Here is a 19619-nt window from a genome sequence, read left to right as displayed (position 1 = left end):
AGTACCTAAAAAAAATATATATATATTGAAAAATATATATAGAGAGATAGATTTACGTATACTGGATTATATGAACTGGAATGTTCATAGCAGCATTGCTCATGGCTGCCCCAAACTGGAAACAATCAAATATCCACCAAAAGTGAGATGAACTAGTGGACTGGCTCCTATTCACGCATGGACTACTACACAGCAATGAAAATGAATGACTGCATCCCGCAACAGCACAACTGAATCCCACAAGGGACACTCGACAGGAAAGCAAAACCAAAACACAGTACACGGAAGAATACATATTGTATTATTTCATTCACATGAAGACAAAAAACAAGCCAAACTGAATGATGCATTTGAGTTACAAGTTCACCAAATACTCAATAAACTAAGTCTCAAGTTCACCAAATATTCAAAGGACAGACAGACTGTTACTAGTTGGACAGGACAGTAACACAGAGGAGGCAAGAGAAAGGGCAGAAAATCCAGCAAGAAGTTACTGCAATTCAGCTGAGACTGGCAGTGAAGAGCTGGCGGGGGCGGCGGGGGCTGCTGAGCCAGGGTGTGAGCCGTGGGGACTGAGAGAAGTGGAGGGTGGAGAAGAGACACAACACGCAGAACCTGACGAAGGAGCAGGTTCAAGAGCTGAGGTGAAGACGGTGCCAAGGAACGAATCCTCCCTTATCAAAAAGAGGGAAGAAAGAAAAAAAAAAAGACTATAAATCTGCAAATTATAATATTTACAATATAGACCTGATTTTGATGTTTAAAAGGGAGTGAAGTTGGGCTAAAAATACATTCGGTATCAAGAAGAATAAAAAACTGCAATGGATTTAAAACACATTAAATGCTAAAAGACACGAGTTCATCACAAAACGATAAAACAAAAGAAGGAAAAGGAGGTGAAGTAGTCCACGAGGTCTAGCAATGATGGGGAAGTGGTAAAAAAAAAAAAAAAATTAACTAAGGCAAAGATGTATATGGCAGTCTCTAGAGTAAACGCTAAGAGAATCTGGAACTAACAATACCGCAGATGCACAAATAAATAAATAAATAAATAGTATCACGGATACAAAAGGTGGCAAGAAAGGAAAAAGAATATAAAACAAGAGGGTTAAATACAGACAGAGTAGGACGGCAGAAACATACTGCCATTTTACTGTACCTGTTAATGCCACAGGATGCTTCCAGAATGTGGGAAATTCTACAGGACAAACATGATTTCTTCAATAACTAAAATGCAAGGAAAAAAAGAAGGGAGGGGGAGCAGTGGGCGGCAACTTCCAGACTGAGACAGAACTGGCGGGAGGCAGTGTGTGAATGATGTTTAGATCCTTATGTGAATGAACCAACTGCTTAAAAAAAAATGGCATGATCAGAAAAACCCGAACACTAAGTGAATAACGATGTAAAGGAATTATTTTTAGGTGTGATAATGGTAAAGTACTTTTGTTTAAAAAAAAAGATGTCTTACCTTTTAGAGATCTCTAACAAAGTGGTGAAGAAACTATAAATGAAATGATGAGTTTTCTGAGATTTGCTTAAAAATGACCAGGTTGGCAAGGGTGGGGGAGGAGGCATGAAACAAGAAATGATCGAGATGGGCCGGCGTGTTAACAGTCGTAGTAATGCCCATATGGGATTTACTCTACTCTTCTACTTCTGTACTCATTTGGATTTTACTGGAATATAAAATATAAAGGGACAGAAGGAAAAGGGAGGGAATCTCTAGATAGAAAAGTATGTGTAGAAAATGTTTTGGCAGGATATATCTCAAAATGTTCAAGTGGTTCTCTCTGGGCAAATGGGATCTCAATTTTTAGAAAATGTTACAAATTCATCATCTCGGGGTGGGGAGATTACTGGTAACTTTTACCCTCTTCTTTCTCTTTTTGCTTAGCTATGTTTTCTAGCTGTTTCTACAAGAACAAATCAGAACATTGATTCAAAAACTGTTCAAAAGGACAGGAGAAAGACTGCCAAGAAAACAAAGAGCCTCCCACTCAAATCCACATTTCTTAATCATTTCTGGGTCCTAGTCTCTTTGCAAAAACTAACGAGAGGTACTCTCTCCCTCCTCCAGAAAGATGCACAGTCCTACAGAATTTTTCTGAGCGATGTGAAGAAACGGAGAGATTGCTTACGAACTCAGACTTGCTATGCTGTTAGTAGTTACAGTACATAGTAAGAGCTGACAATGCATTGCATAGCTGCTGTGTGCCAAGCACTGGCACACAGGCTCTGTCTGCTTTCCAGCTATTAACTCATTTCATCCTCCCAAACGACTTGATGACAAAGGTGCTCTCATCGTACCCAATTTACAGATGAGGAGAGTGAAGACAGAGAGGCTGAATAATAAATATGCCCAGGGTCCCGTAACTAAGGCTTGGCACAACCGGCATACGAACTCAGCAGCCTGGATCTAAAGTGGGCTTTTAACCACCGAAGGATGAGGCCACTCACAGGGTTAAATCAAAGACACCAAGCAAACGTGACGTCCTGAGTCATTCATGCTCTGGAGACCGTGTCTTCAAATTCAACTACAGGAAGAGCCTACTGTGTGCCAGACTCATCCAAACACATGAACCCCCCCCACATACCCCTCCCTGGCCCTGGCAACAGCACTGAGAGGGACTCGCCCGCACGCCCAGCGAACTGTGGCGGAATCAAAAGCCAAGCCCGACTTCCAACTTCAAGTTCACCAACCCACGGCTGATTCCTTTAAGTTGGGGGGATGGTTTAGTCTACGTCTCACATGACCTCTGAGTAACCAAACCCTTTTCAAGGTCACTGGTGAAGGTCAATTCATGGACCCTCCAATTTGCCCATGACGTACAGCAATTCAGTTTTTGAGATTTTCCCCTCATCCGTCTGCTTTAGCCAGCTGAGACACCCTGGATGGGGACACGCTTCCAAAAGTTTGCCCCCGGGGCTCACAGACATCGGCAGAATCATCCGCATCTGCTACAGAGAACTGCCAGTGCTACAGCCCACAGCACACTCATGCCCGGCAGAGCCCGGAAAAACAGGCCCACGCCAGCTCCACAAACACCCTCCCAGTGCTTACAGTTTCACAGTTCAAGCATCGAGTTTCATTGGTCAGCGTTCCCTGAAAAATCTCATGGACCCAGGTGAGTTCTGGTTTATTACTCTCTGCAGGTTCATTCATGTTGCCATTTTTTAACTTTCCGTTTTGTTTTTCCTGTTTCTTCTCCTCCTGCAGGATGTCCGCAATGGTGTTTAGCAAATAATTTAAAAACTCATGAGCATCCTGCTGCATGTAGTTATCAAAGAGATCTGGAAGAGAGAAGGTCATTAGTTCGATCTGCAGTTCTTGAAAAGCGAACACAAAACGCTTCATTTTATGCGCAAACTTCAATTTTCATACTGAAATGTCAACTGGACAGGTATCACATATATCTATCTCTATTCTGCAACTTTAATGGGTAAACTTCGGAAGAATTTTTGTTTTTTATCCTTTTTTCTACCACCCACCAAGAACCACACTTCCCCTAGCTCCCTAAAGTCATCCCATATACAAAATGCAACCAGAATTTTTATCCTACAGAAAACCCCAGAAATTACTTCATACGCTCCCTGATAAAATATCTATACTTAATATGATGTGACCGCCAACGATCCATTATTCATTCTGCAATTTATCTAGAGCAACTGGGGTCTCTTCCCAAAGATCATCTTAAACCCTGGCCCAGACTGGAAGCAGCTTAAAGGAAACACATATGGGAGATAGGGGATCCCTGTATCTGACAGAGTTCTGAAACCAAATACAAAGGATTCCAGAAGCCTCCTGCTGCTCCCTGCTAGAAGGACAAACAATCAGGAGGCGAACGCAGCTGGAAAACTTCATTATTAATCATGTTCACGATGAGACTCGGGAGTGCTCTGCTTCCTGCTCAGATTATTTTTATTCTGGTACATATAACTACAACAACTTTAAAAGACAGCAATCAAATTAAATGAGACTTTACAAAACAAACATCTGATTAACTGTGCAAGTCTGCTGCAGGAAGGCTGGAATCGAGGATAAACACAAGTTGTGTATCAACTATTTCTAGTCGTAGAAATTACCAACGCGAAGCTTCCGGAACAAGCTCATCTCTACTACCACTTTTCCCGAAAAAGAAGATAGAAAAACCAGGGGGAAAAAAAAATCAGGTGACAGCAGGACATTTTAATAATATAAAGATTCCAATTTAATATCCTTCAATTGTCTTGGGCAAAAGTCAGAGGTATTCTTTTTAAAACAGCAAGGCTCTGATTAGAAAATATACTTCTACTTTAATCACTTATGACAAGTTTATATGAGTACTATTTTATTCGATTATTGTACCAACCTATGTATTCCTACCTGCGTTCTGCTTACAAGGCTGCCTTGGGCAATCTCTCTCTCACAAAGGTCCTACCCAGAAAAACAACTCCCAAGGTGGAACAAATAAAAAACCATTCCAAAATGGAATGATAGATCTGAATTTATACGCATGTTTTTTAATGCAGACTTATTTTATGTTAGCGGGGTAGAAATGGAGAATTACATCTTCTTTTAAAAAAAAAAAAGTGATTTTTGAGTTGGCCAGACTCTTTTTCCCTTTCAAAAAAAAGCAGAGGGGAGAGTCCTTTGGGGGAGCCACAGAACGATGAATTTGTATTTCGGACCCTTAAACCCAGGACTCACCGTTCTCTTTTCTCAGCCGCGAGATGAACTTCTTTGGTGGGATCACGCCAACCTTCTTCTTCTGCGTGGCGATGCTGTGGAAGAGGTCTGCCAGGCACGTCAGTAAGTTTTCCTTCTTTTTTTGCTGGGCCTTGTATGCCAGCACATTCTCCCGGAACGGCCGGCAGAAGTACAAGGCCTGCAGCACGGAGTTACAGTAGCACGTGTTTCCAAACTGCCAAGGGACAACAGGGGCACTTCAGCTCACGGTCCGAGGAAGCCCACCCTCCGGGAACCAGCGCAGATCCCCCAGAGGCAGCGTCCTGCTCGCCACATAAGAGACTAGCAAACCACTCGCCACACCGGGGACTATCTGAGCACCAGGGAAAGGAATGAAATTTACATCCACTTGGGGCCTCTCCAGCCCATAAAAGTCCCTAAAATGATATGAGCTTTGGTTTAAAAAAAAAAAAAAAAATCTAAGGAGACCTTGTGGTGCTTAAAAGGGGGGATGGGAAGAAAAATGGACATAATATGGCGACCCAGGCAAGTAGCTAAGAGAGGTCCCATTGAAACGCATGGAAACCACTAAGACAGAAAATAAAAATCCACATCAGAAAGAAACCTGGGAACTAGGAACCATTTGCTCAGGTGAAATACCCTTAACTCCACGGGAACTTGCTTTAGTTTTTCTCCGTCAAGATTCTAGCGCCCCTGCTCATCGCTTCACAGCACAAGTCCTCACTTCAGAGCAATGGAGGCAAAGAGGGGTTCCCCCTAGGTCATCCCACCAGCCTCTTCCCCTCCAGCTCCTAAGTCACCCTCCATCTGGTTTCTGCCAAGATGGCGAGTGTCCCAACATGACAGCACTCGGTTCCTGCTCCCCTACGTACTCACACGAGGACCCACACCATAATATTTTGTTCCTCTCAAGAACCATGGACATTCAGATTATGATCAAAGAAGGAAAACGCCATCGTCTCACTGGTTTTCCACAGACTGCGACTCTGTGGCAGAACACAGCCAGGACTATCGCTATCCCTTTAGAGTTTTCCACACATAGGAAAACGAAAAGGGAAAAATTTAAAGAAATCACAAGATTAATAACATAGATTTCAAGACGCTGCGTAAAACTAAAATAGAACATGAACATCTTCTCAAGACTGGTTGTTGGCTGGTGTGCCACTTTCCCAAGAGTGAAACAGATGCTCCGCCATACTTAATGTGACATTTCTACGTGTGCTAAGATAGAACATTTCCTATTTTTACATACTTTAATCTACTTTGACACAATTATGTAACAGGAGACAAACCTCTTTTTAAAGAGAAGCTGGAACTTTCATGAATTACCATTCGAAGTGAACATAAATGAAGCTATTAATACATTTAATCTCACAACGCTTCCACAAACTAGGAAATGGCCTTCATTCTTTTCTCCCCATTCGTATATTCCCTAGCAAAGGTAGAATTTCTTACAACTTGAGTAACTATCTTCACAGAGCTAAGCAGAGGCCTGTGCATAATGACTAGAAAAAGCTAATAAAATTAGAAGTCAGTGTTTCGCCCACACAACGCCCTATATTCCCATGCATCCTCTGCCCTTCGACTCACTGCCTCGCCCTGACCTAGACACACTTCAGTAACGCTGGCGCCGAGCCAGGGGATGACACTCCCGGGAAAGAAAAGGAACTAACATTCACGGAGTGTCCACAGTGTGTTTCAGACTCCCATCAGGATCTTCATTAGGAGCTCTCACCGATCCTTCACTATAACTCACGAAATAAAGGTCGCATGGTCTCCACTTTACAGCTGGGGAAATGAAGGCTCAGAGAGGCCAAGTGACTTGCTCGAGACTACACAGCTAGGAAACAGCACGGGCACAATTTAGACTCGGTCCGTATTACTTCGAAGCCAACGTTCTTTCCATGAGCCACACGTGGCATTCACTCACTGAGAACATTTCTAGCTTCCCCAGTGGAAATTACCACTTACAACACGTGGGTATGGGCAGATTCCGCTGAGAGCCGTTGTTCCCGAAAACCGGATACTTAGGAGTTAACACCTGGTGTGTGGAAAACCTCCGTGCCAGAGGGGGAAGGATCGGGTGAGGAAGAAAGCTCACAAGGGTAGCGGGTAATATGGCCTTAGTACTTAGGATCAACTTACCAAGGAAGCAGAGCCTGCCAAGCGTGGCCACACACAAGGGAGCCACTGCTGAGCACAGACAAAATGGGGCCAAGGAATTCTGCAATCCACGGGTCCCGGTTCTCCCCCATGACCCACCTCTGTTTTAAGTACCACCATCAACTTACATGGTTAAACAGTTACTGGGGATGAGCTGGTAACACCTTTAACGCTCTGGCTGTACTGACACGCACTGAAACAGAGACTGCCCAAGGAGCTCGTCCAGATGATACAAGCTGATCTGGACATAAAGTCTAACAAAACTGCTCCGAAAGTTATATGTACAAAGGAAATCGTGTAAGTTGAGGGGGGGGGATGAGAATCCAACCCAACAAGGCAATAATTACACCCTTTTTCTGGGACAACTGACACTTTTAAAAACTGGACTACTCCCTTCTCAACATGTGCCATTCCTAGGAACTAAGGCACATGAACAATTATTTAAAAATTGGTAGTAAGGAAAACTACCATTAAGTTGCTTCAAATGCTCTCAAACATTTGATAAAAATAATAATTTTTGAATACTTACGTTGACCAATCCAAAGTAGTGTTCATTGATTGGAAACTGCTCTGGACCAATGTCTTTTTCCAGAGCAGAGGCATTGGTGCCCTGAAAGAGAAAAAGATAAGTTCTGTTGTAGGTAAAATGGACAACAGACCCTTAGCAGAGTCCTCTGTTGATCCCCGGGTCCTCATGGTGGTTGGTGATGTTCGTGCTAGGAAAAAACGTGTCAGAAGTAAATCAGCAAATGAATTAATAATGTCAGCCTTATTCTTCCCCTCATCCAACCTAATCATCCCTTCAAACCTGCTCTACTTGGGGGCTTCGATGATCTTCTAACAGGAAAGTTGGTCTGATAGGCAAAGAAGCAAACTATCATTAAGAACTTGTGAATAAACCATGTTTAAGCTCGACAGCTTTTATGATACTTAGTGGTCTAAAGATTCATATCACCACTCTCGAAGTCCATTTCTCCTTTCTGATGAAGACTTACTGTGCATCCACTATGTGCCAGGCACTGTTTTAGGCAGTGGCACTCCAACAGTGAACGAAACAGACAAGGAAGCCCACTTTCACGGAGCTCACATTTTAGCAGATGAAGATAGCCGGAAAGAAAAAGCAAATACGCTAGACAATATACTGGAAAGTCGTGAGTGCCAAGACGAAAAATAAAGTCAGAACTAAGGGTGTGGACCTCAGGGAGGAGGGGTGGAGGAGAGGTATGGAGGCAGGGTGGAGTGTGGACAGTTGACGCTTTCAATGGAGTGGTTGTGGGGGGAGGGGAGTCTTACCTGGGAAAATGAAATGTCCAAGGAATATTGTGAATAAGGGAGCAATGCCCTTTAAAACCCAACACTTCCCAAATGCATCAAATTAGTAAGTCAAGTTTAACGCTCCAACAAGACGGTGGGAAGTTACTGGGTAGTCCCACTATGTGCCAGGGACTGTGCTATTGACTCTCGCAACGATCCTACAGGTAAGTACTATCATAACCCCCATTTAATAGGAACGTAAGGTTTACAACTTAAAAATCTGCCCAAGGACCACAGTCTATAAGTGGCAGAGCTAGGACCTGAACCCAGGAGTCACAGTTGGGAGGCCACGATCTTAACAAATGCTAGGAGAGCAACCACATCGAACAAACTGCTAAGGGCCAAGTGTTTTCCCATGTCCTCTAGGTCCATTACACGGCCCACCACTCTGAATTCCTTTTCCTGTCTTCTGAGACTTTGAGTTTGGTGGTCATCTGTGTGTTCAACAGTTTCACTGTGTGTGTGTGTGTGTGTGTGTGTGTGTGTGTGTGTGTGTGTGTAGTTTTCACCACCTTTCATAATAATGCAACCCCATATATAATGCCGAATCTTTTATTTTTTTTAAAAGATTTTAATTATTTATTTGACAGAGATCACAAGTAGGCCGAGAGGCAGGCAGAGAGAGAGGGGGGAGCAGGCTCCCTGCTGAGCAGAGATCCTGACATGGGGCTGGATCCGAGGACCCTGAGATCATTACCTGAGCCGAAGGCAGAGGCTTAACACACTGAGCCACCCAGGTGCCCCAACGCCAAATCTTTTAAAAAATGTTTAGCATATTATAGCAGGATTTTATGGCATAGACAAAAATCACTAAAAATTTTCAAAAAAGCTCTATCTCAATCATAAATCAATACAAATAATGCATATTAAATACCCCCACAGCCATATCGGAAGCAGCATTAGAATATATGGCTTAGAGCCCAGGAGGAATGTCAGATATAAAAGTACAGCACATGGAGACAGAGCTCATTAAATCTCCCTTTACGAGGCAGCCGTATATTCAAGTTGATCCGTGCTTTTTGCTATTCAGGAATTCTTGGATCGAGTCTGCTTTTTTTCAACCTATCTTAATATTTTCCCATTGGAGGGGGAGTTGGGGAGGTGATCATTCATACGGAGGGCAAAGTTTAAGAGAAAAAACCTGTTCAAAACACCTGTCCTTCTGAGGCCCATGCCTCCCAGTGCTTGCAAGGCCCTTCCTGTCTCCTCCCCTGGCTCACCCACTCACAGAAGACCCACCTTTACCCTCCTCCATCTCCTGCCATCATCAGGGTGGTCTCCATCCCCATGTGGGGGAGCAGTCCCACAGTCCGCTCTCTCCGTAACTGGATGTCCTGTTTTCCAGCAGTCTTTTCTTCCGCTCCACTCTAGCACCTCGCTCCCAGAGGCGTCCTCCGGATCTGCTCGCTGCCCTGCCGTCGACCCAGGCTCAGCTCTGGCTGCCGGCTTCCTGACGCATCCCAGCACCACAGCTCCATGTACTGCCCAGAACCTCTCACTCCCCTACTTTCTTATTCAGCTTAGAACCCAGGGATCATGACTTCCACAGCTCTTACAAACAACCTACACCTTGTCCTTTGGGCACACCACCTAGCGAAAACTAACCCAGCAAGAACCGAACTGTCCACCTTCTCTGAACACATACCCCCACACAGATGTGCAATGCTAGTGGGAGTCACACAGCCAAGCTGGCTGGATTCACCCGAATTCACTCAAGTGGCCCCGAACAGGTCCCACTTCAAACAATGTCTCTTCAGGGCACTCATTCTCCACGCCACGACGACAATTTCCAACCTTCCCGGAGCTCATCAAAACCTCCACATCCCCTAGATCTCCTCTGTGCCTCTCCCTGGCCTCCGACTCAATACAGGAAAAAAAAAAAATTAACTGAATTAAACTAAACCAGCAGGGAGGAACTCCCTTAATTTCACTCCCAAACCTTCCAACCTATGTCCCTCTATTAATGAAGGAGACCTCTCTCTTGTCCAAGCCGATGTCTCCTCTACAGTTAGATCCTTCCCATCAGAATTGAACATGCCTGTCGTAAAGGCTCGGGGCAGGTGTTTACACCATGTCGTTTCTGCCCCGGGCTCTGAAGGTCAACGTGAAGAATTTAGCATGCCTCAGTGCCTCTCCCACTAAAAATACATGCGTGCACACTCTCCCACACCTCTCCCCCAGTGACCTCCGCCAGTGTCACCGTCGCATCACAGCTCAACTTCTTTAAAGAATTCTCTATTCTGAAACTACAGACGAGTCAGACAGAACGTCTAAGATTTGTTTTACATAATCCAGTGGTGAGGGGCCCCTTAACAGCTCAGCCGGTTAAGTGTCTGCCTTTGGCTCAGGCCATGATCCCAGGGTCCTGGGATGAAGCCCTGCTCAGCGGGGAGCCTTCTTTTCCCACTCCCTCTGCCCCTCCACCCAGCTTGTGTGCTCTCTCTTATGCCTGCACACACTCTCAAATAAATAAATAAATAAATAAATACCTTAAAAACAAAAAAAATCCAGTGCTGAGGTGGGGAGACGTGGGGATACAACTTCATTGTTGAAGCTGAGTGCTGGGTAGTGGGGCTTCTTACACCATTCCGTTTACACCTCAACATGTACGTATACAGGGGGCGCCTGGGTGGCTCAGTGGGTTAAGCCTCTGTCTTCGGCTCAGGTCATGATCTCAGGGTCCTGGGATCGAGCCCCACATCGGGCTCTCTGCTCAGCGGGGAGCCTGCTTCCCCCCTCTCTTTCTGCCTGCCTCTCTGCCTACTTGTGATCTCTGTCAAGTAAATAAATAAAATCTTAAAAAAAAAAAAATGTACGTATACAGGCAGAGTAATGGTCCTTTCACGAGTCCATGTCCTAATTTCCAGAACTCGTGATTATATTTCCTTAATGGCAAAGGGAAATTCAGGTTGTAGATGGGATTAATTTGCCAGTCGGCTGACCTTAAGATAGCGGGACTGTCCCGGATTCTCTTGGTGGGTCCAAAGTGATCACAAACAACCTTAAAAGTGGGAGACGGAAGCAGATGATAGATCAGAGTGATGCCATGTGTGAAGGACTCCATCGGCCTTTGCCAATCTCAAAGATGAAGGAAGGGGGCCAGGAGCCAAGGAACCCAGGCAGCCTCTAGAAACTGGAAAAGGGAAGACACAGTCTCTGCTAGAGCCTCCAGGCAGGATTCACCCCGGACGACCTTCACGGTCGCTCAGGGAGGCCCACTTCAGAGCTCTGACCTCCAGAACCGCAAAATGAGAAATCTGGATTAATTAAGGCACTGAGTTATGGTAACTTGTGACAGCAGCAACAGGACACTAATACAATTTGTTAGAGATCGTCCTAATACTCTTGAAGGCTTGTCTCTCTTTCTTCACCTCCACATCTCTCGTCTGGACTCTGCCCCCACTTCATCCCTGATGTGCTCCAAACATGGCCAACTCCAGGGCGCACTCTGAGCGGCTGGCCTTCTCCAGACACTGAGGCCTCTTCTCCATGCCCCTCTCTAGGGTCCAGGCAATTAACCACTCATGGGGCCTCAAGCAGCAGCTACCATTTCCAACTTCATCTTCATCCCAGAAAACTTACTTCTGAGCTCTTTCAGACTGGATCCAATGGCTTGAGGAGCTCCCAATCAGTCTACTCCAAACTAGAGCCTCCCCTTCTCCTTCTCCCCAAATCCAACCCTTTCCTGGTCTTTCCTCACAGAGTAAATGACAGACAATGCTGCCTGCTTTCTGGCCAAGACTAGATCTAGCCTGGGGGCCTTCCCTGACCCACCCACCCTGTCTTTGGGTTCTCTCTCCTTCCCTCTCTCAGGCCATTTGCTTCTCTTTAATCTCCTGTCATCGCCAACAAGGCCAGGCCACTCTCACCGGAGTTATGACAGCATCCTAAGTGGCCGCCAACACCCATGTACCCACCTCTAACCCCACATCAACATGGCAGCACGAGTATTCTCTGTAAATACAAATCTACTCTAAAACCACCAACTCCCCTCTGCTGTCTCGGGTCAGCTCTGGCCACCCACAACTTGGCCTGTCATGACAGCCTTCATTCCATTCCTCACACGCCTCACACACTTCAAATTCTACCCCCCCAACCCATCTGAAGGCTCTTCCCCAGCCTCTTCACCAGGCTACACCCCATCACGCTCTCAGGGAATTCCTCGCTGACCACCCCCAGGCTCCAGGAGTGCCTGTCACGGAAAGAAGAATGGCCCCTGAAAGATGTCTGCACCCTCGTCCCTGGAGCTGTGAATCTGTGACCCTACATGGCAAACAGGATTGTGCAGGCATGATTAATTTAAGGATCTCGAGATGGGGAGAGGACCTGGATTATCTGGGTGGGCCCGGTGTAACCACAAGGTCCACAGAGGAAGGAGACAAAAGGCAAGAGTCAGTGTGGAGACGCGCTAACAGAAGCAGAGTTCCAAGAGGGAATGTGAAGATGGAGGAAGGGCTGTGAGCTGTGAAATGTAGGCAGCCGCAGACACTGGAAAAGGCAAGGGAATACATCCTCCCTTAGAGCCTCTGGAAGGTGTGCAGCCTGGTGACACCTTGATTTTCGGACATTTGACCTCTGGAGCTCTAAGAGAATAAATGTGTCATTTGAAACTACTAAGTATGTGGTGTTTTTTTACAGCAGCAATAGGAAACTTCCACCACATAAGCCCTGCTTCCCACCTGGGGCACCCGTATGGCATCCCTACATAGCTGTGAGGGAGGCTGGCAAGAGTGGTCTTCATCTGAGCAGCCATGACTAGCTAACATTAGAAATGGAAAATGGAGGGGCGCCTGGGGGGCTCAGTCAGTTAAGTGTCTGCGTTTGGCTCAGGTCATGATCTCAGGGTCCTGGGATCGAGCCCCACATCGGGCTCTCTGCACAGTGGGGAGCCTGCTTCCCCCCGCCCCCGTCTGCCTCTCTACTTGTGATCTGTCAAATAAATAAATAAAATCTTAAAAAAAAATAGAAATGGAAGATGGATAATGAGGGAACAACTAGTAGGCAATGTCTCAGAGGGTCCTTGTGGCAAGGTTTGTAACAGAAAACAAGGTGGAAACAATCTGAACTGGTTAAAATGTTACAGTGAACCATATGACGGAGTCCCGAGCAGCTATTTAAAAAGTAAAGTTAACAGGCACCTTGGTGGCTCAGTCGCTTAAGCATCCAACACTTGGTTTCAGCTCAGGTCATGATCTCGAGGTTGTGGGATCAAGCCCTGTGTCGGGCTCTGCCCTGAGCTCATAATCTGCTTCAGATTCTCTCTCTCTCTCGCTCCCTTGCATGTGCAACCAGTAAAGTTGCCACACAGGTACTGCTATGAAAATCTCTCCAAGATACAGTAGTAAGTTAAAGCATGTTAGAGAGTGACGATGCGTAGGCCAATACTGGAAATGTCTCTCATTTCATCAACAGACGTGGAGCCCTGCATTGTGCCCAGCACTCGACCTGAGGCCCACACGTGAACACAGCCGACCAGGCCTGCCCGTGCTCACTGCCCCCGCACCAAAGGAAGCCCCTTCCAGAATACCGCAGAAATCATTCATGTCATCCCTAGGGCCTAGGGGCGGGGCTGGGAGATCACCAAGGGGCTTTTCAGGTTCTCTTCTCAACCATTTACATGTTTTACTCTGAGCATGTATTATTTTGTCCTACAAAAAGTTTAATAAAAATTAGCAAACTAATATCCAGCAGACCAGCTATCTAAAGCCCACAGCATGTAATTCAGACTGCATTTGGCCATTTTCTTCCTCCCAGTAGGAATTTGCCTTTGGTGTTGGTCACTCCGCTCTCTTGGCCTCGGTTTCCTGGCTGAGAGGGGAGAGAGGCTGGTGTCCAGCCCATCTGACCGCTCAGGGGGCAGGGAGAGTCAAGCAGAACCCAGGCTGTCACCAGCACTATGTCAACGGCAGGGCAGCCCACAAAGCCGGGAGCCTGCGTTCCTGCTCGCGCCCCGCGCAGAAGCACAAAAGACAGAGTGGGAGGCATGGAGGGTAATCGCTCCGAGGCCAGATGCTGAACAAAAAAACCAATCTGTGGTGGTAAATCACAGGGTCTGGAGGTATAGAAGCACAAAGATCTTATTTCCATCAGTAAAAAATTTGGTGGCCTTTGAAAAACAATGTGCCACACTTTATTAAAAATAGAATCTGGGCTGGGACAAGTTCCAACAAGAAGACTGTAATGTTAGCTCTTCAGAGCCCTTCTGAGAGCAATTCTGTGACTGCCGAGGGGGCTACGAAATCGGCAAATAAACAACAAGAACAACCGGGAAGGGTGAATCGTAGATGCCTCAGATGCACAGAGAAAAGGCGTTTCTTTTCAAAGCGAGTTTAAAAGCAGTTTATAAGCAAAGCATATTAGAATGTCTTCCACGGGGGAATAAAAAAGACACAGAATCTCGCCCCAGAGAATGATACAATCAGAACGACACTACGAGGTCTATAAAAGCCGATGAGACTATCGCCATCATATGGGAGTGCCTGAGCAGAAAACCGCAGAGACCAGGAAGTGTCCCTGGAGATCAGCTAGACCCATTTCACAGACAATAAAACCAAGGCCCAGAGAAGTAAGCCTCCTTGCCCAAGATCACCTCAGGACAGCCCACTTATGCGAATCCTAGGATAGGCAGCCTCGCTCAAGTTTGCACAAAGAAGGGACACACACACAAAAGGCCAAAAACAACATGTAAGGATTTCCTGAGTACTCAGAGAACAAGTCCTTAATAATAAGCCAAGGGTTGAAATATATGACAAAGTGAATGTTGTTGGCTGAAAACACATTTTTAGGTCTATGTTCAAAAGGCCATTCTACTTATCAAGTTAAGTTTTCGAAGTACAAACATACACCAAGAACGAGCTTTCACAAGGACTAGTAGTCCCTGACTTCTGATGACTGAAGGTCATTCTTACAGCCTCCCAGAGAGAGTGAAACGAAAATGAGGTGACACAGCCCGAGAGCTCAGGATGAGTCAGGAGCCACCTGCCACAATTTAGGGATGGTTACGGAGGAGTTGCATAATTAGTCATCATAACAACAAAAGATAACACACATCAGCCTTACTACTGTCAGGACGGGATGTGTATTTTACTCCTGTCACCATCACCTCACCATTTAACTCTAGAGGTGAATACCATTATTGTCCCCATTTTAAAGATAAGAGGACTGGGACGCAGAGACGGTAGTGAACTTTATCCAAGTTCGCCCGGCCAAGTGCGGCGAACTGGGCTTGAACTCACCCCAGGATGCTCCCGACCACGAAACTGTTCTGACTCTCAAGGAGGGTCAGAAGAATCCCAGAATGGCAGAAGGAAAACTTGAAGAGGTCACAAAGCTGTACAGGCAAACTCCTAACTCCAAGGCACCCCATGAAATAGCCACAGTGAGCAGCACACCTGTCCTTTTCTGTAAAATCTCTACAGGACACTGCAACCTGTTTAAAGCAAATATACAACGGAGGTTGGAAGTCAGAAAAAACTCGGGATGTAGTCAATAGGAAAATGGACTTTTTTTTTGCCCCAAATGGTTTTATGCCCTGTGAACCTTTAGCCAAGCTGGAAAAGAAAATAATATTAAGTTTAACAAGGCAGAAAGAGAAAACAGCATCAAAAAGTAGAAATGAGGGCACCTGGATGGCTCAATCCATTAAGTGTCTACCTTCGGCTCAGCCCCGGATCAGGCTCCCTGCTCACCAGAGAGCCCGCTTTCCCCTCTATCCCTCTCCCCTACTGTGCTCTCTCACTCTCTCAAAAATAAATAAAATCTTTAAAAAAAAATAGAAATGAGTTCTAAGGGGTAAAACACTTCATACCTAATAATGAAACAATGTGCAATCTTACTGCTCTAACTTGTAAAGTTTTAGTTACTGACAGTTATATAAGGAAAACAATGTAATAGAAAAAGAACCTACCACAAGAACGCATAACAAAATATATTTTTTAGACTTTTTTTTTTTATTTTTTTTTTTAAAGATTTTATTTATTATTTATTTGACAGAGAGAGATCACAAGTAGACAGAGAGGCAGGCAGAGAGAGAGAGGGAAGCAGGCTCCCTGTCGAGCAGAGAGCCCGATGTTGGGCTCGATTCCCGGGCCCTGAGAACCTGACCTTAGCCGAAAGGAAGCACTTAACCCCCTGGGCCCCCCCGGGGCCCTTTTTTTTTTTTTTTTTTTTTAAATTTTAAAGTAACCTCTTACACCCAACATGGATCTCAAACCCACAACCCCTGAGATCAAGAGTCACACACTCCAGGGGCGCCTGGGTGGCTGAGTCAGTGAAGCATCCAACTCCTGATTTTGGCTCAGGTCATGATCTCAGGGTTGTGAGATTGAGCCCCCCAACGGGCTCCGAGCTCAGTGCAGAATCGCTTGGGATTCTCCCTCTCCCTTTGTCCCTTCCCCCACTCATGCACGCACTCTCATTCTCTCTCTCTCTCTGTCTCTCTTGTTCCAAAAAAAAAAGTCACACGCACCAGCTGAGCCAGCCAGGCACCCCAAAATGTGTTATTAATACAGCTCACTCAATTCTCAGTGTTAAGATTATAACAGGGTGAGGGGGTGGGGAAGGGGGAGAGAATTGGTATGAATTATATATCAGGAAAGTTTCCTTTTTTTTTTTTTTTTTAATCCAAAGGAAGCTGCGAGCTATCTGGCATACCTCTAAAAAATAGAAATGCAGGCTGTAATTCTGAACAAAATATCCACTGTACCTCTAAAAGACAGAAATGCAGGCTCAGAACTAGTGTGGCCACTTCCCTGGCCCTTGAGCTACGGCCCCCACTTTCCCTTCTCCGGCTGCCTTCTCCTCGCCAGTTTGCTTCGATGCCACGTCTTCAAAGCTACCTTCCTTTACCTTTCTCTCACAGAATCCTGTATGGAACTTCATAAAACCTACCATGATTTGTAATAACATCCTGGTGATTATTTAACATGTTTTCCCACTGAACCACAGGTTGGGAAGTGATGGTCCATGGACCAAATCCGGCACAGCTACTTTTGTAAATAAAGTTGTACTGGCATACGGTCACAACAGTCCACTGATTTATTGCAGCTACTTTCACAATAGTGGAGTAGTTGTGACAGAGACACTGTGGCCCAAAAAGCCCAATATCTTTACCATCTAGCCCTTGACCGAAAAGCCTGGTGATCTCTACACAAGACCATAACCTCCACGAGGCCAGGCTCTATCAAGTCTGGTTGGTTTGCCAGGACCTAACAGAGCCTCTGGCATGTAATAAGGCACCGACATCAATCTGCCGACTGAGTAATGTGGCAAACGGGGGGAAGGGGGTAAGTGGCACGGGCTACGCATTCAAAGACTGCACGTCTATACATTCCCTTCCTCTCGTCCGCTCTTGTCCAGCCCAAGCCAGATCACATTTATTATCCCTGTTCTACTCCTGAAGAAAGGGAGAGAACCTGCTCACCTTCACTCCGTCTGTAAAGGCAGAGACACGCCTCTAATGTAGGCCATTAGGATTCCGAGCGCAGGCCCCTGACCGCCAGTCAGGGGAGAGGATCTTCTCATTCATATTTTTAGTAATTCCCGAGCTGCAGATCCAGGGACTAGGCAGAGAGCCAGAGCTGCCTCTGAGCACGTGGTCCCTGGCTCTCGGGCACTCATGCCCTCGTCAACTAACCCCCGGGGGCGCGAGAGCCCAAGGTGGCTATGGATGTCCGTCCTGCTCAGACAGCAGACCGGTCACCCAGTCCCAGGGAGCAACGCTGAACAAAACTCTCCATTCAGAAAAATCATTCCCGGGGACTCCCCAGCCCAATTTCATAGCTAAGGGAAATGAGGTTAATGGAGGTTGAGGACCCGGCCAAGGTCAGGTGTTCGTATGAAGCAGAGGTCTGCTGTGAACCCAGGATCTGAACACCGTCACACTGCAACCCCAGCTCCCGGTGCGAGAGCGCTCAGCCAACTCCCGGGCCTCTCCAGGCTTTCCCCGGGGGGCCGTGATCCACAAGAAGGCAGTTAAAGTACATTTCCATCCTGCGCCACGGTAGCAGGCCATTTCCATGACTTACAGGATACTGGGGAGGGAGAAAGAAGTGAAAAAAAAAAAATCTCAACATGACTTCACTTAATGATCATAACACAGAAACAAAGACGTCTGCTGCTGAAGAAAGATGACCCTGGGATACATAATGATCCCCAGTCATCACGGCAAGGGACATTAAAGAACAGCCAGAGACTCTGGTTTGTAAAACAGCTCTCCACATGCCTAGCGACAGCGTAAAAAAGTCCTCATGCAAAGGGAAAATTTCAACTCAAAAGCAGAACAAAAGATCCTGGTCGGTGTCTATCTTCTGGCTGAGGGGGAGAAAAAGGAAATTTCACCCACAGTCACTGAACTCAGTGTGCTACAAGCAAAAACTCCTTCCCAATCCAACGTTCTACAACAAAGCCACCAAGAACACGACCCTACTTATGAGGTCTCCGCAGCTCCTACTTTACCCCGGAGCCCCTGCCGTCACATCACTCCCCAGAAAAGTGGCACGGGAAGACCCAGGCTCCCAGCAAAGCCCCAGGTCAAAGAGGACAGCTCTGCAAATTTGACTTATATGGGGATTCTGAGCGTTCTCCACCCACCCACCCAACGCCCTCTAGTAATTCAAGCTCGAGGTCTTCATCAATGAAACACCAGGACACCAGCACCCCATCACAGCATGGGAGAATGCAAGGTGTTAGTGTAGCCGGATGGGTCTGCACGGCACCCCTGCCCTCTGAATCAGTCCTGCACCATCAGACATATTTTACCCTAATGGAATGAAAGCATCTACTACTGATTCTGAAATAGAAAACATAAAATTCGGGGCACCTGGGTGGCTCTGCCAGTTAAGCGTCTACCTTTGGATCAGGTCAAGATCTCAGGGTCCTAGGATGGAGCCCCCATCAGGGTTCTTGCTCGGCAGGGAGCCTGCTTCTCCCTCTGCTTGTGCTTGCTCGCTCTCTGACAAATAAATAAAGTCTTTAAAAAAAAAAGAAAGAAAATAGAAAATTCTGTGCTCTCTTCTCTCATCCCCAAACAGGGTGGCAATGGGAGAAAAGAGACGAGTCAGGAATTCTTTACAGCAATATCACTCAAGGTATAATTCTGCCATGAGCTAAGTTCAGAAACTAAGAACAGGTAAGACGAAAGGATAGAGTAATTTTGTATCTGTCAAGTTTAATCATAAAAGAGAGGGGTTTGTGTGCTTATGTACCTTGGGAGTTTTTAACTCCATTTTGCTAATAATTCTTTTTTATTGTATTTTACAAAAATACCAGTCTGTGACAGATTGAAAGGCAAAGTAAAACTGGTCCTTCCCTACAGACTTGGAAAATAATTGCCAACAACAAAACAGTTAAATGAAATGGAGCTTGTTTTCCTGTACGTGTGAATTGCTGCTCAAGCTCCCTTCTAAGGAGAGGAATGCAAACTACAAGTGCACGAGGACACCATTCTCCCCCTGAC

The 19619-nt window shown here is 46.0% G+C and overlaps 1 protein-coding gene across 2 annotated transcripts in view; it reads right to left on the bottom strand.

Moving 5' to 3' along the window:
- LOC111149278 (ubiquitin specific peptidase 46) overlaps positions 1 to 19619 on the bottom strand; it is a 55413-nt gene that overhangs the window by 24819 nt on the left and 10975 nt on the right. For both annotated transcript variants that reach the window (XM_022506257.1, XM_022506258.1), the window contains exons 2-4: positions 7380 to 7460; positions 4688 to 4901; positions 3062 to 3291 (exon numbers count right to left, since the gene is read on the bottom strand). In XM_022506257.1, coding sequence (XP_022361965.1) covers positions 3062 to 3291; positions 4688 to 4901; positions 7380 to 7460 — 525 coding nt within the window. The remainder of the gene's footprint in view (positions 1 to 3061; positions 3292 to 4687; positions 4902 to 7379; positions 7461 to 19619) is intronic.

This window comes from Enhydra lutris, unplaced genomic scaffold, assembly GCF_002288905.1.
Source record: "Enhydra lutris kenyoni isolate GAN:26980312 unplaced genomic scaffold, ASM228890v2 scaffoldscaffold21, whole genome shotgun sequence".
Taxonomy (NCBI): domain Eukaryota; kingdom Metazoa; phylum Chordata; class Mammalia; order Carnivora; family Mustelidae; genus Enhydra; species Enhydra lutris.
This window is presented reverse-complemented; position numbering and strand designations above follow the sequence as displayed.